The sequence below is a fragment of the Acomys russatus genome, chromosome 5 (genome assembly GCF_903995435.1).
Source record: "Acomys russatus chromosome 5, mAcoRus1.1, whole genome shotgun sequence".
Lineage (NCBI taxonomy): Eukaryota > Metazoa > Chordata > Mammalia > Rodentia > Muridae > Acomys > Acomys russatus.
Genome location: NC_067141.1, coordinates 58958100 through 58974103, shown reverse-complemented (window position 1 = coordinate 58974103; position 16004 = coordinate 58958100). Strand labels below are relative to the sequence as shown.

The 16004-nt window shown below is 38.8% G+C and overlaps 1 protein-coding gene across 1 annotated transcript in view; it reads left to right on the top strand.

Moving 5' to 3' along the window:
* The first annotated feature begins 234 nt into the window (after positions 1-234).
* The window catches only part of LOC127189887 (cytochrome P450 2C70-like), a 53422-nt gene continuing 37652 nt past the window's right edge, over positions 235-16004 (top strand). Inside the window, exons 1-3 of the mRNA XM_051146954.1 lie at positions 235-300; positions 865-966; positions 14178-14340. Coding sequence (XP_051002911.1) covers positions 235-300; positions 865-966; positions 14178-14340 — 331 coding nt within the window. The remainder of the gene's footprint in view (positions 301-864; positions 967-14177; positions 14341-16004) is intronic.

The window sequence follows — 16004 nt, the reverse complement described above, 5'->3', positions numbered from 1 at the left end:
GGAAAACCTATTTCAAATACTTAAAAGACTCATTTTTATGAATTCGTTGCTCTGGGACTACTTATGGTCCTAAAAATCTATATTTGCCAGTGTTCTCTAGAGTAACAAAACTTATAGAATGAATCTCTTTATCTGTATAGAATGATTTACAGGCTGTAGTCCAGCTAATCAAACAATGGTTGGCTGTGGAAGGAAAGTCCAATAATTTAGTAGTTACTCAGTCTACAAGGCTAGATGTCTCAGCTGGTCTTCAGTATATGCTTGAATTTTGAGGAAATAGGCTCTAATGCCAGTGAAGTTGTGAGTGAACTTTTGAACAAGATGAGGGCAAACAGGCAAAGAGCACAGGTTGCTTTTCCCATGTTCTTATATAGTCTTCCAGTAGAAGGTATGGGGCAGATTAAAGATGTGTGTCTTTTTGCCTCAGAATATAGATTAGAAGCAGATCTTCCTACTTTAAATTTAGCAAAATTATCTCACTTATGTATCCTCAATTTTTAGATTTTAGTTAATTCCTGATTTAGTCAAGGTGACAGCCCAGAATAACCATCATAGATATTATTTAACATTACTGTTAAAATGTAGCTATTCATATTTTACTATGAATAGACAGGGTTATGTTGAAATAGCAAATACATAGAGAAGTAATATTAGGAAACAAGAAGTTTTGTTTATACAGATCAAAGTGTACTGAAGATAAAGAAGTCTCACCCAAAGTCCAAAACACTCTGTATTTCTTTGGAGCTGTATTTATAGATGCTTGGACTGTAAGCTTTCCAGTGCATTTGTTCAGTGCCAATGGCTCCCTTCATCTTCCTGGTGATTTGCATTTCTTGTCTGATTTTTCTTTTCCTGTGGAATCAGCATCACATCAAAGGGAAGCTCCCACCTGGACCTCCTCCTTTACCAATTGTTGGAAATATTTTGCAAGTGGATATTAAAAATATCATCACATCTCTGAACCTAGTAAGTGTGATTAACATTCTTTTTTGTGGTTTTCAATGTGTGAATGATACATCCCCAGAGTTATGGAGTTTGTGACCTCTGGACAAAGACCACAGACTCAATATAATTATAATGGAAAGACTTACTGATTAGTGGCTAGCAGGATGACAACCTTAAGGCTGAATCCCTGGCATGCCATGAAGTAGGGCCATGTGGAAGTGTTTATTAAAGACAAAAAAACAAAAACAAAAACAAAAAAACCCATAAAAGACCTTCGGTATCTATACAAGTAAGCAAATTGGTCTGTTTTGTCAAGTTGAAGGGTTGGGGAGACTCAAAATAATTTTTGAGTATCTGCAGAAGAAGTTTACTGAAGTAAAAAAAGCAGTTAACCATATCATAACTAGTACATAGTCATGCCTACAGTTTTTGGGTGTGAGTCACTCACTTAAGGGTTACTGGTGACTTGTCTTCCAGGGACTGGAGTCAGAGAAAATAGCTAGTGAGTATCAAGATGCATATCTACCTTAAAATGAAGTTCCTTTAACCATTAAATTCTCCAGTGGCTCTAGATCATATGCATCATATCACTGATTCACATTTATGTAGGATTAAAGGTTAACATTTTAATTGTGCTTATTTTTTAAATATATGTGTTCAGCCAGTTTGTTACATAAGAGCTATATTAATTTCAGAAATAACAGAAGGAGAGGATTTTAGTCCATTACATTCTCCTTCCACTCTCAAAGAATGAATTGGAGAATTTAATTTAAGAGCCTGTGGTATCTATAGCATTTGACATTGACATTTACAAATAATGAATAAAAGCAGTAAGACAGAGAAAACGAACATTTATTTTACCCAGGTAAAATTTGATAACCATGAATTAAACCATTTAATCAGATTGAAATCCCCATCTTGAGTAACTTGCTTTTGTAAGTTTTTGTAATTCTCTGATTTTAATGGGTATTTATAATACTGAAGATCCTGAAGGGTAGCATGTGCTTTGGTAATGCTAATAGATACCATAAGGAGTCATTTGTCTCTTTTGACAGTATAGGGAAATGGCTTCTTTTGTGGAGGAGAACTAGTTTTCTTTGGACCTAATATTCCAACCCTTTGTGCAGGATAATGAACAGCATATGTTTCCAGCAACTGCTTCTCAGCTAAAGTAGAATATTGCTTTCAGGGCATAGAAAAGCTGGAATGTTTGTTAAAGTCCACAGGACAGAGCACATTTTGTTTTTGATCCAGGTTTTGTTTGATCACCTGGAGCTTTGGAGAGGTCTGGAATGCTGGTCCCAAGTTGGGGCTCAAACTGGTAGGAGATTTCACCAGGATTTTCAGCAAGTCCAGGGATCTTACTGATTCCAAAGGACTACCAAAGGATGTTGTGGTGTTTGGAGTAGTTGATTAAAAATCTGCTGGGACAGATACAGGCTAAGGATATAGACTTTATCTTGGGTGCACATTTCAAAGTTCCAGGTCTATGGTCCTGGTAGTTGGGGCCATGAAAGAAGTCCCAGGACTAGGGTGAGAATGTAGCTCACCCTCAGGAATAGACAATAGGTGGCAATGCTTAGATTGAAAGTAGGGTATTGTTGTCAGGGTACAGGAAGACTGGAATGATGGTTAAAGGCCAGACCAGGGAAGGGTACATCTTGCTTGCAGGAGAATTTATCTGGAATCTGTTTGACCTGAAACAGATGGATCCAAGTTGTGATTCCTGGAATTACAAATGAATTTTTAAGCTTACAAAAGAAGATCAAATTTTAGATATAACAACATTACCATTGTTTTTAATCTGTACTGAAATCTTGATTGTTAAAAAAGAAAAGCAGTTAACAAGTATCTGTAAATAGCTGGAATAGAGTTATGTTTGTGAGTCATATTAAAAGTTGGGGGACCCACAAACTTGGGGGGTAAAATCATGAACATTTTTGCATGTCCAGAGAGTTGGGTGTATATAGATTGGACAGAGATGTTTTCAACATGAGAAATATTTTTAAGTGTATATTTAGTAAACAACCAAAGGTAATTTACATTTTTGAGCTTGGGACTATGATAATAGTAATCAGTGTTCTACCCAGACTAGATGAATAACATCAGAATTCCATTGATTTAATGTTAAAATCCTCAATCTTTGAAGTTTTACTATAAAAATAGCATAGTGAGAGGGAAAGAAATTTGAAACTTTTTAACTTAAAAAAATTTGTAACTTGAATTTATGTATTTTAAGTTATTTTAAACCCTTATAATTTATTTCAATTTCCATATCTTTAGTTTTTTTCAATTTTTTTCAATTTTTAGACTTTGCTTTGTTTATTTTTTTTAATTTTAAAAAAATTTTTATTAATTTATTCATATTACATTTCGATTGTTAGCCCTTCCCCTGTTTCCTCCCATTCTTCCCTCCCTCCCACTTCTCCCCTTCTCCCCTCCCCTATGTCTGTGATTGAGGGAGACCTCCTCCCCCTATATATGCTCTTAGAATATTGTGTCTCTTCTTGGTAACTTGCTATCCTTCCTCTGAGTGCCACCAGGTCTCCCCATCCAGGGGACATGGTCAGAAAAGGGGCACCAGAGTTCGTGTGAGAGTCAGATCTCACTCTCCACTCAACGGTGGAGAATATCCTGTTTGTCGGCTAGGTCTTGGTAGGGTTCGAAGCTTACTGCCTATATTCTCCTTGGTTGGTGCCTTAGTTTGAGGAGGACCCCAGGATCCAGATCTGCCTGTCATAAAGTTCTTCTTGTAGGTTTTCAGGACCCTATGGGTCCTACTATTTCCCCATTCTTCCATGCTACTCTTGCCTAAAGTCTCAATCGGATGTCTTCTCCTCTGACCCACTTTCTTGGTAAGTAAAGATTTTCATGGTATGCATCCCTTGGACTAGTGTTTTGATATAAGTGAGTATATACTGTTTGTCTCTTTTTGCTTCTGGGTGAACTCACTCATTATGATAATTTCTAGATCAATCCATTTGTCCACAAATTTCGGGAATTCCTCATTTTTAATAGCTGAGTAGTATTCCATCGTGTAAATATACCAGAGTTTCTTAGTCCATTCTTCTACTGAGGGACACTTAGGCTGTTTCCATGTTCTGGCTATTATGAATAAGGCTGCTATGAACATGGTTGAGCATATGTCCCTGTTGTGTGGTAGGGCATTTTCTGGGTATATTCCAAGGAGTGGGATGGCTGGGTCTTGAGGAAGCCCTATTCCCATTTTTCTGAGAAAGCGCCAGATAGCTTTCCAAAGTGGTTGTACTAGTTTGCATTCCCACTAGCAATGAAGGAGTGTTCCTCTCTCTCCACATCCTCACCAACATGTGGTGTCATTTGAGTTTTTGATCTTAGCCATTCTGATGGGTGTAAGATGGAATCTCAGTGTCATTTTGATTTGCATTTCTCTGATGACTAACGAGGATGAGCATTTCTTTAAGTGTTTCTCGGCCATTTGATATTCCTCTGTTGAGAATTCTCTGTTAAGTTCCAAGCCCCATTTTGCAATTGGGTTGTTTGGTTTTGTGGTGTTTAATTTCTTGAGTTCTTTATATATTTTGGATATTAAACCTTTGTCATATGAGGGTTGGTAAGATCTTTTCCCATTCTGTAGGCTGTTGCTTTGTTCTCTTGACAGTGTCTCCCTGCCTTACAGAAGCTTCTCAGCCTCATGAGGTCCCATTTATAATGGTTGACATTAAGGCCTGGCTGTTGGTGTACTGTTCAGGAAGTTGTTTCCTGTGCCTATGTGTCCCCAGGCTCTTCCCCACTTTTCCCCCTAACTGAATTAATGTCTCTGGGTTTTAAGTTGAGGTCTTTAATCCACTTGACTTGAGTTTTGTGCATGGTGACAAATAAGGGTCTAATTGCATTTTTCTACATGTAGACATCCAGTTAGACCAGCACCATTTATTGAAGATGCTATCTTTTTTTCCATTGAATAGATTTGGCTTCTTTGTCAAAAATCAAGTGAGCAAATGTGTGTGGATTCATCTCTGGGTCTTCGATTTGATTCCATTGATCCACCAGTCTATTGCTTTGCCAGTACCATGCTGTTTTTAATTACTGTTGCTCTGTAGTACAGCTTGAGATCAGGTATGGAGATTCCTCCAGAGGATCTTTTGTTGTATAGGATTGTTTTTGCTATTCTGGGTTTTTTATTTCTCCATATGAATTTGAGAATTGATCTTTCAATATCTTCAAAATATTTGTAGGTATTTTGATAGGGATTGTGTTGAATCTGTAATTGCTTTTGGTAAGATGGCCATTTTTACTATGTTGATTCTCCCAATCCACGAACAAGGTAAATCCCTCCATCTTCTCATGTCGTCTTCAATCTCTTTCTTCAGAGGTTTGAAGTTTTTTTTGAATAAGTCCTTCACTTACTTGGTTAGAGTTACTCCTAGATATTTTATCTTGTATGTGGCTATCGTGAAGGGAATAGTTTTCCTAATTTCTTCCTCTGCCTGTTTGTCACTTGTATACAGGAAAGCTATTGACTTTTTTGAGTTTATTTTGTATCCTGCCAATTTGCTGAAGGTGTTTATCAGCTGTAGGAGTTCTCTGGTGGAATTTTGGGGGTCACTTATATACACTATCATATCATCTGCAAATAAGGATAATTTGACTTCTTCCTTTCCCATTTGGATCCCCTTGATCTCCTTTTGCTGTCTTATTGCTCTGGCTAGAACTTCAAGAACTATATTGAAGAGATATGGGGACAGAGTGCAGCCTTGTCTGGTTCCGGATTTTAGAGGGATTTCCTTGAGTATCTCTCCATTTAATTTATTGTTGGCTGTTGGTTTGCTGTATATAGTCTTTATTATGTTTAGATAAGTGCCTTGTATTCCCGATCTCTCCAGAACTTTGAACATAAATGGGTGTTGGATTTTGTCAAATGCTTTTTCTGCATCTAAAGAGATGATCATGTGGCTTTTCTCTTTCAGTTTGTTTATATGGTGGATTACATTGATGGATTTCCATATGTTAAACCATCCCTGCATGGCTGGAATGAAGCCTACTTGGTCATGGTGAATGATGTCTTTGATATGCTGTTGTATTCGCTTTGCGAGAATTTTGTTGAGTATTTTTGCATCAATGTTCATAAGAGAAATTGGTCTGAAATTCTCTTTTTTTGTTGGGTCTTTGTGGGGTTTAAGTATCAATGTGACTGTGGCCTCATAGAATGAATTTGGTAATATTCCATCCATTTCTATCTTTCAGAATAGCTTGAATAATATCGGTATTAGCTCCTCTTGAAGGACTGGTAGAATTCTGCACTGAAAGCATCTGGCCCTGGGCTTTTTGGTTGGGAGACCTATCAATGGTTACTCTATTTCTATAAGGCGCAATAGGCTATTTAATTTGTTTATCTGGTCTTGTTCAATTTGGCAAATGGAATCGGTTGAGGAAATTGTCCATTTCCCTTAGATTTTCAAATTTTGTGGCATAAATGCCTTTAAAGTAGGTTCTTACGATTCTTTGTATTTCTTCGGTGTCTGTTGTTATGTCTCCCTTTTCATTTCTGATTTTGTTAATTTGGATAGTGTTTCTCTGTCTTTTAGTTAGATTGGCTAACGGTTTGTCTATCTTGTTAATTTCTCAAAGAACCAACTCTTGGTTTTGTTGATTCTTTGGATTGTTCTCTTTGTTTCTAATTTATTGATTTCAGCCCTGAGTTTGATTTTTTAGGCGTCTACTCCTCTTGGGTGTTTCTGCTTCTTTTTCGTTTTTTCTAAAGCTTCCAGATGTGTTGTTAAGTTGTTTATGTGGGATGTTTACATTTTCTTTTTAAAGGAACTTAGTGCTATGAATTTTCCTCTTAGCACTGCTTTCAATGTGTCCCACAAATTTGGGTATGTTGTTCCATCATTTTCATTGAATTTCAGGAAGTCCTTTATTTCTTCCCTTATTTCTTCTGTGACCCATGTGTCATTCAGTAGAAAGTTGTTTAGTTTCCACGTTTTAGTATGGTTTTTGTTATTTCTGTTGCTGTTGAAGTCCAGCCTTAGACCATGATGATCTGATAAGATACAAGGTATTATTTCAATCTTCTTGTAACTGTTGAGGTTTGCTTCGTGACCAACTATGTGATCAATTTTAGAGAATGTTCCATGGGGTGCTGAGAAAAAGGTATATTCCTTAGCGTTTGGGTGGAAAGTTCTGTAGATATCTGTTAGATCCATTTGCTTCATGACATTGGTTAATGAGGTTATTTCCCGGCTTAGTTTTTTGAATCAAAGACCTATCCTGAGTGCAAGGGGGTGTTGAAAATCTCCCACATTAATGTGTGGGTATCGATGAGTGGGGCAAGCTTTGTTAATAACTCTTTTACAAATGTGGGCGCCCTTGTATTCGGAGCACAGATGTTCAGAATCATGATTTCTTCTTGGTTGACTTTACCTTTGATGAGTACGAAGTGTCCATCCTCATCTCTTTTGATTAATTTTGGTTGAAAGTCTATTTTATTAGATATTAGAATTGCTACCCCAGCTTGTTTCTTGTGACCATTGCTTGGAATATTTTCCCATACTTTTACTCTGAGGCAATGTCGTCCTTGTGGTTGAGGTGTGTTTATTGAATGCAGAAGAATGTTGGGGCCATGTTTATGCATCCACTCCGTTAGTCTGTGTCTTTTTATTGGAGAATTGAGACAACTGCCATTGAGAGATATTAATGACCAGTGATTGGTAAGTCCCTTCATTTTTGGTATTTGTAACAGTCAAGATTTTGTGAGGTTGTGATTTTGCAATGGTATAGTTTACCTATTTCCTTTGTAGTTATGGTTGTAGTTTGACCAGTTGGCATGGAGTTTTCCTCTAGTAACTTCTGTAAAGCTGGATTTGTGGCTAGGTACTGTTTGAATTTGTTTTTGTCATGGAATATTTTGTTTTCTCCATCAATGGTTATTGATAATTTTGCTGGATATAGTAGTCTTGCCTGGTATTTGTGTTCTTTTAGGGTTTGCAGCACCTCTGTCCAGGCCCTTCTGACTTTCATGGTCTCTGCTGAGAAGTCAGGAGTAATTCTGATAGGTTTGCCTTCATATGTTACTCGGCCTTTTTCTCTTGCCACTTTCATATTTTTTCCTTGTTCGTATATTTTGTGTGTTATTATTATGTGGCGGGAAGATTTTCTTTCAGTCTATTCTATTTGGTTTTCTGTAGGCCTCTTGTATGCTCATATGCATCTCCTTCTTCAAATTGGGGAAATTTTCTTCCATTATTTGATTAAAGATATGTTCTGGGCTGTGGAGTCGGCTATCATCCCTTTCCTCTATCCCAATTATTCTCAAGTTTCGTCTTTTCATGTTGTCTTTTAATTCTTGTATGGTCTGTGTCAGAAATTTTTCAGATTTAGCATTTCCCTAAATGGTTGTTTCCAGTTCTCTGATTGTATCTTCAAGTCCCGACATTCGTTCTTCCATTTCTTGCAATCTGTTAGATAAGGCCACCTCTGAGATGCTTGCTTTCCTCTTTGCAGCATCTTGATCACGTTTTTCTTCTGTGTGTTCCTGCATCATAGCTTCCATTTTTATCTTCATGTCTTGGACTGTTTTAATGATTTCCATCAGCTGGTTATTTATATTTTTATGAAATTCTTCAAGTGCCTCTTTATATGACTCTTTAACTCTATCAGCCCTCTTGTTTGCCTCCTCCTGCATTTGTTTACAGATTTTATTTGTTTCTTCCATTATCATCTTCTTCACTAAGGACTTGAGGTCATTTTCTTGCCTATCCATTGCTGTTAGGTTCCCTAGGTTGTTTTCATTGGGAATGTTGGGATCCGGAGATGCCAAACTGTTTTGGTTTTTGATAGCATTCTTTCACTGTCCTCTTGTCATTTTGATGGCTCTGATGTTGGAAGGTATTTTGTAGTGACCTTCGCTGGTTGAGAGTGGTTAATTGATGACTGATTATAGGTCAGGTGCTCTTGCCTGTGGGGATCAGGGCGTATTTATGTGGAACAGGTAGGTGATCCGGTTTCACTCCTGGTGATTTTCCTCTGCCCCCTGGGCTCCAGGCTGAGCCAGCCCAAGTAGATACCTGTTTGGACTTTACTGCTGTAATTCAGCTCAGCAGTCTTGGGACCTAGAATAAGGTCCGCAAACAAACGTTCTGGTTGTGTAAGTTGATCCCAGCTGCCTGTCCTTCCTGTGGCTTTGTAGTCAAGACCCCAGGTAGATCAGATCTTCTGGGAGTGTAGCTGTATTTTAGCTCTGCCTCTATACCCTGTAGCAGTGCCCAACCTCTCCCAGTACTATAGGCCTGGAGGGACCAAGGTCGCTCTTGGTCAGCAATTAGGCACAGCAAGCGAGACCCTCTTTTTGCCTCCCGATAAAGTGAGAGTGCCTGCCTACTCGGGCCAGTATCCGCAGCTGGGCTTTCTCGTTCGGGGAGCAGAGAGTGCAGGGCCAGCTCAGCTAGGCTCTCTCCTTCAGGGAGGAGGGAGCACAGGGCCAGTGCCTTGCGGCTGGGTGGTTATTAAGACTCGCATTGCAGAGCTCTGGCGGTCGCCTGCGGAACCAGATCTTCCCGCCGGGCTATGATGGTCTCCTCACACTCTAGGTCAGCAATTAGACACTGCAAACACGACCCATCCACGTCTAGTCTCCTGATAATGTGAGAGTGCCTGCCTTGCTCGGGCCAGGATCCCTAGCTGGGCTCTCTCATTCAGGGAGCGGGGAGCGTAGGACCAGTGCCTTGTGGCTGGGTAGGAACAATAGGGTTGCAGAGCTCTGGCGGAAGCCCGCGGAATCAGGTCTTCCTGCAGGGCTAAGAAGTTCAGCTATTGCTCTAGGCAAGACCCACATCTTCCGATGGGTCTGTGGAAGCAGTTCAAGCTGATTTCTCACTGCTGCTGTTTGCAGGCTCAGTCAGCTGTGATTGGTGTTAGGTTTGGCCCCGGATGGCCAGCGAGCTGCAGTCCCACTTTAGCTGTGTCTGTTGGGTCCCGCTGCCTGTGTTTTCAGCCGGCCTAGGCGGGTGACCTCTGCAGTTTGGGGTGGTGTGGAAGGAGGAATCCTAGGGCAGATTCACCCTCTTCACTGAGACTCTTCTGGCTGGGGACTCTGGAAAATCCCCTCCCCAAACAGGAAGTCTGTGCTTTATATACAGGCTGCAGTTTGCATGTGGATTCCATTTCAGAGTTTGGGGAGTGTGTTTAGCACCTCCTGGATGTTGCTTGTCCCAGGGGGGGGTGAGCCCCCTGTTTGGTTTGTGGCCTTTGGGGCCCCACTCACCTACAGTTCTCAAAGTCCAGCAATCTGTTGCTCCACTTATGTCTCTGGTCTCCTTGGGGTAGATTAGGTATGTGGCTTAATGGTCGGCGCCATCTTGAAGTGTATCTCTTTAGATTTTTAAAATAAACTTATTTATTTAAATTACTTACTTAGATCATCATCATGACCACAAGTATAGTTTTGAGCAATTTAAGCACTTTGATCATTTATAAGGTGACTGAATAGTAACTTGTATGTCTTATCTATTTTTACCACTTTATAATATGTTAGTAGCTTTTATATGATTGTGAGTTTATAGTTTTATCCCAGTCAAGTCTGATTTAGTCTTAATTGAAATTTTAATTGAAAGTCCTTTTGTAGTAAAATAAATATTTGAACCACAAATATAGTCCAGAGAGAGACTGGGAACCTTATTTTTCTTTTTTTTAATATGTAAAATTACAGAATACTACAGTTTCTTATATGGCTTTGCTTATCCAAACAGCTAACTTTCAAGAAAAGTAGCAAAGACAAAGAAGGTATACTCATATTTTAAAGTCAGTTATTGTTAACCTGAGTAGACCTTAGCACTTATAAACTTTATTTATCAAATATATTTTATTTATTAAGCATATGTTGCTTTTTATTTAAAATTGGTTATTTTAAGACAGAAATTGCCACATAAAATTTATCTTAACCTAAAATATTTTAGAGAGCTTTTATTGCCTCCTTAGTTGAAAAAGAAGAGAACAATATTTGAATTCAAGTTACATTCAAAACATGCAATAGCAAATTAAGATAGCCTGTATATATACATAGATGCATATATATGCATATATATATGTACACACACACTTTAACTGTTAGCCTTTTAGTCATGTGTTTTAAACTAACTTTTTTGCTTTTAATATTTCAGGTCTCCCCATACCCTGCCCTGAAATAGTCTTACAGACCCCAAGAGAAAGAAAGTTTACATTTCACCAAGAGTTTTGAATATTCATGACATTTAATGGGGGGAATATTTCTTTTTGTAAACTAGAACCTAGAAAGGGAAGAAGCCAAAGAGCTAGACATCTGTAATTATATTTAGCCATCCTAAATTTTGTAAAAACCCCTTTTGATTAAAAAAATTAAATAACATGAGACATAAAAGTAACAAATAAATTTATTGTTCTAACACATTTATCTTAAGGTTGTGGGATACATGACCTTATTTATCTCCTTTAGTTTTAAGCAATATTAACTTTTAAAAAGTTCAGCTCTGATTATTTTGAACAGGTGTATAGGGATATATCACTGAGATATTATTTAGAGGGTTTTATTTTATTTTATAAACCACTTGATGTGTGTCTGCAGATGGAGGCAGACAACCTGGGCACAAGCCAGCTGCAGCAGTACACAGAGCAGCGGCTAACGGAACAGGGGACTGAGGGTGTTCTCTGGGGCTGCACACCGGGGGCACCTTCATTGCCCCAGCCTGGTGGGATAGAGGGTGCCAGCAGCTAGAGCTCCAGGGTCAGAGACAGGAGCCATGTGGGAGATAGAGCAAGCAGATGAAAAAAAAAACACATTCTTCAGAAGCAGATCAAGGACAAAGGATTGAAAACAGGTGGGCATAGGGAATTGCCAGATGTACATTCAGGACTTAAGCAGTGAGCTTCAGTAAGCCAATGAGAGGGACACACACACACACACACACACACACACACACACACACACACACACACAGAGAGAGAGAGAGAGAGAGAGAGAGAGACGAGGAGAGGAGAGGAGAGAGAGAGAGAGAGAGAGAGAGAGAGAGTGCCACAAGGAGAGATCAAGGTACCCAAGAATAGTCTGCCTTGTGGAAATCCTGAAAATGTAACATGCATTTGGGGAGTGATTTGGGTGTATTCAGTCTGACACTCATCTCTGTAAGACATTTGAAAACACAAGTCCAACAGAGAAAAGCCTACAACATGAAAATACAATGAAATATAAAACAGGGGAAGACCAAATGATCTCAAACATGTGATAGGCAACTTCTTTCATAAACCCAAGCAAGAAGGATAGGATGCCATTCCTCTGTCCTGCAGACTGGGTTTATTTATGATTGTGTCTTTTCTCACATTTGTCTCTCCAAATGTCTGGACTCCAAAACAGAAGAGCTCACTTACCTGTCAGCATCAGAAGCCTTTGGCTGGCAAGTCTTACTTTTGTTTTGTTTTTAATTTGCAAATTTGGGGGAGACCTACCAAGCCCACCTTGGACTTGCTCCATCAGGTGCCTATCTCCTACTAGTGATACTTAATTTGTGGCAGCCTTGTAGTCTGTACTCCCTGGACGTCCAAGTCCAACAAGGCCTATTCCAAACCCAGGGTCATGAGTCTAGGGCCTCCTAGGGAGCTTGCTTGGGCCTCCAAATGTTATGGAGTTTTTGACCCCTGGAAAAATGCCATCAGCTTAGTCCACTTATAATTCAAAGATTTATTGATTAGCTGCTATTAGGGAAGCAGTCTTAAAGCTGAATTTCAGTAATGTGAAGAAACTAATGAGGAAGATGTTTTTGGTTTTGTTTTTTTATGGTGACCTACACAGAGACTTTCAATATCTATACAAAATGGCAAAAACTGGTTTGTTCTGCCAAGTTAAGAGATTAAGGAGACTCAAAACAACCTGTGGGTGTCTGAGTAAGCATGTTACAAAAACCCTAAAAAGAAGTTAGTCATATCATAACAAGTAGATGGCTATGGCTGTATATTTCTGGATGGGGTCACTGACTCATGGTTACTGGAAACTTATGTTTCGGCGACTTGAGTAAGACACAAATGGCTAGTGGGTGCCAAGATAGATGTCTCGCACGCAATGGACTTTTTTCTTTTTTAGATATTACACCTATAACTAAATAATATATAGTCCTAAATTCTATGCAGATGTTATCAGGGGAGGATAAGAAAATACTAACTCTAGGAGTCCCAACTGACTAGTTTTGGCCACTTGTCTTAAAAGAATTGTATGAATAGAAGCTAAAAGTACAGCAAGAAAAGGCACTTTAATATTATTGTGGACATTTGACAGAGAGAGACCCAGACACTTTCTTTTTTGTTGCCAGTATTGAGGTTTTTTACAGGTGAAAAAACAAAACAAAACAAAACAAAGGCAAGACATTTGTACAGCAATCATATCAGTGTGGAGGAACCTAATGATTATTTAGTGTAGGAAACAATTCTTATGTGATGCTGAGGAAACTGATTTCATTTTGTTGTGAAACTGCTTAGTGGCAATCTCCTGATTCTTGAAGTGGTATTTTGTTGCCCAGGAGATGACTGCCTTTTTTTTTTTTAGTGGATATCTCCTTAGTAGAGTGAGGTGTCTGCAGATTTCTGCTGTTCCTAATGGTATAGGATAATAACTGAACGTTTCCAAGGCCACTGTAGAGGTACTTTAACAGAATCAGTGAGCTTAAAAAGGCCTCAGTCAGGGTGATGGCTTCAAACTTGAAACAATAGGCTTCCCCTTTTTAGATATACATTTGAATGCTTACCTAACCTACACTCAGATTCAAATAAGAGTTGAGCCATAGCTTAAGGTAAAGGAGAAACACATATATTGAAGGCAAAGTGTTAAATTTTATCCTGTTTTTGGTTACTCATCAGGCATCTGAAGGTCCAAGTGGGGGGGAGAGAGAGAGAGAGAGAGAGAGAGAGAGAGAGAGAGAGAGAGAGAGAGAGAGAGAGAGAGAGATGTACATGCATCCATATGTATGTTCATATCTATGTTTAAGTGTGGGCACACATGTACCACAGTGAGCATGTGGCAGAGGACAATCTTGGGTATCTGTTCTGTTTTCTACCATTTTGAGACAGTGCCTTTCTCAGTAACAGCTATATATCTCAGACCTGCTGGCTGTTTACATGTTGTTTCTTATTAAACTACTGGCTGTAAGGTTGATGAGTTGGTAAATATTAAAATGTCTGTATAGTACAGATGAAAATCTCTTCCTCACCGATCACCTCTGCTCTGTTTCCAGCTGTCGAAAAAGTATGGCCCTGTGTTCACTGTGTACCTGGGCAGGCAGCCCACTGTGGTGCTGCACGGCTACGAAGCACTGAAGGAGGCTCTGATTGACCGTGGAGACGAGTTTTCTGGCAAAATGCAGTCGTCGTTACTCAGTAAAGCCAACCAAGGGTTAGGTACGTCTCTGTGTTGGTGCACTTCGAGGACAATACATATAGCAATGAAGCTGAATAGGGAAGAAAACTGAGAAACTTGAAGCATTTATGAATCCATGAATAAGTTTGTAAAACTTTTATAATAATTGAAAATAATTTAATGATCACATACAAAACACATTTTTAAATGTCATGCTAGTGCAACATTTGCTCAAAAATTTAGTATCTCTACTACTCTTTCCCTTTCCTGTCACTTTTACCAATTCCCTTCACCTCCCAGTAAACCCATCTTTTTTTCATATGTTATCCTTTGTCTTTAACTCTACTTTTTGATCTCTTCTTTATATTTCATGATCTTTATTCTATTATTCCACAGACATATAAAAGCACATATGCGTACGTGTGCGCACACGCACACACACACCCATCCCCCTTGAAGTTCTCTATAATATAAAAAATGTGGTATTTGCCTTTAAGATTGTGGATTATTCTACTTGCTAACTATAATAATTTACAATTCCTTTCATTTCCCTGTAAAGGTGATTCCACTTTTTCAAATGTGTAGATACATTTTGATTAAAATAAATTAGATTTTAATGGCATTTTATTTTCTATATAAGTACACAGACACAGTGTCCACTGTACACTAAATAATGCAGCCCCCTTTTTCTTACTTTTTTGCCATTTTTTCCTTGCCTTTATTTATTACTAATAAAATTATTGCTTATAAGGGTTTTTTAATCCATCTTCTAAAATGATTAATATTAAAACTTTACATATCCATGTCCTCATCAAACATTAAGTTTGAACTTTTGATTAAGGCCTACTCATTTTATATTACATCCAATAAACATAATGAATGAGAAAGATACTGAGACAAAAGAATAAAAGAGAAAAGAAACGAAGAATGAGAAAGTATCCAAGTCACCAAATATTATGCTTCATGGGCTGAAATATGGATCTAGATTATTTTAAAAGTATGTATGGTGTGGGAACCAGTATAGATGTGAATATTTCATGGCCTGAGTTATGGATAAAGATCAGTGGTTCTCATCCATTGTTCGTTGATTTTCAGATAGCTGAAATATCAAATGTTTATATTATAATTTTTTTTTTTTAATTAATTTATTCTTGTTACATCTCAATGTTTATCCCATCCCTTGTATCCTCCCATTCCTCCCCCCCCCCATTTTCCCATTATTCCCCTCCCCTATGACTGTTCCTGAGGGGGATTACGTCCCCCTATATATTCTCATAGGGTATCAAGTCTCTTCTTGGCTACTTGCTGTCCTTCCTCTGAGTGCCACCAGGTCTCCCCCTCCAGGAGACATGGTCAAATGTGAGGCACCAGAGTACGTGAGAAAGTCGTATCACACTCTCCACTCAACTGTGGAGAATATTCTGACCATTGGCTAGATCTGGGAAGGGGTTTAAAGTTTACCTCCTGTATTGTCCTTGGCTGGTGCCTTAGTTTGAGCGGGACCCCTGGGCCCAAATCTGCCTATCATATTGTTCTACTTGTAGATTTCTAGGACCCTCTGGATCCTTTTATTTTGCTGTTCTCCCATGCGTCTCTCATTTAGAGTCCCAATAGGATGCCTTCCCCTCTGTCCCAGTTTCCTGGTAAGTGAAGGCTTTCGTGGGACATGCCCCTTGGGCTAGTATGCAGATATAAGTGAGTATAT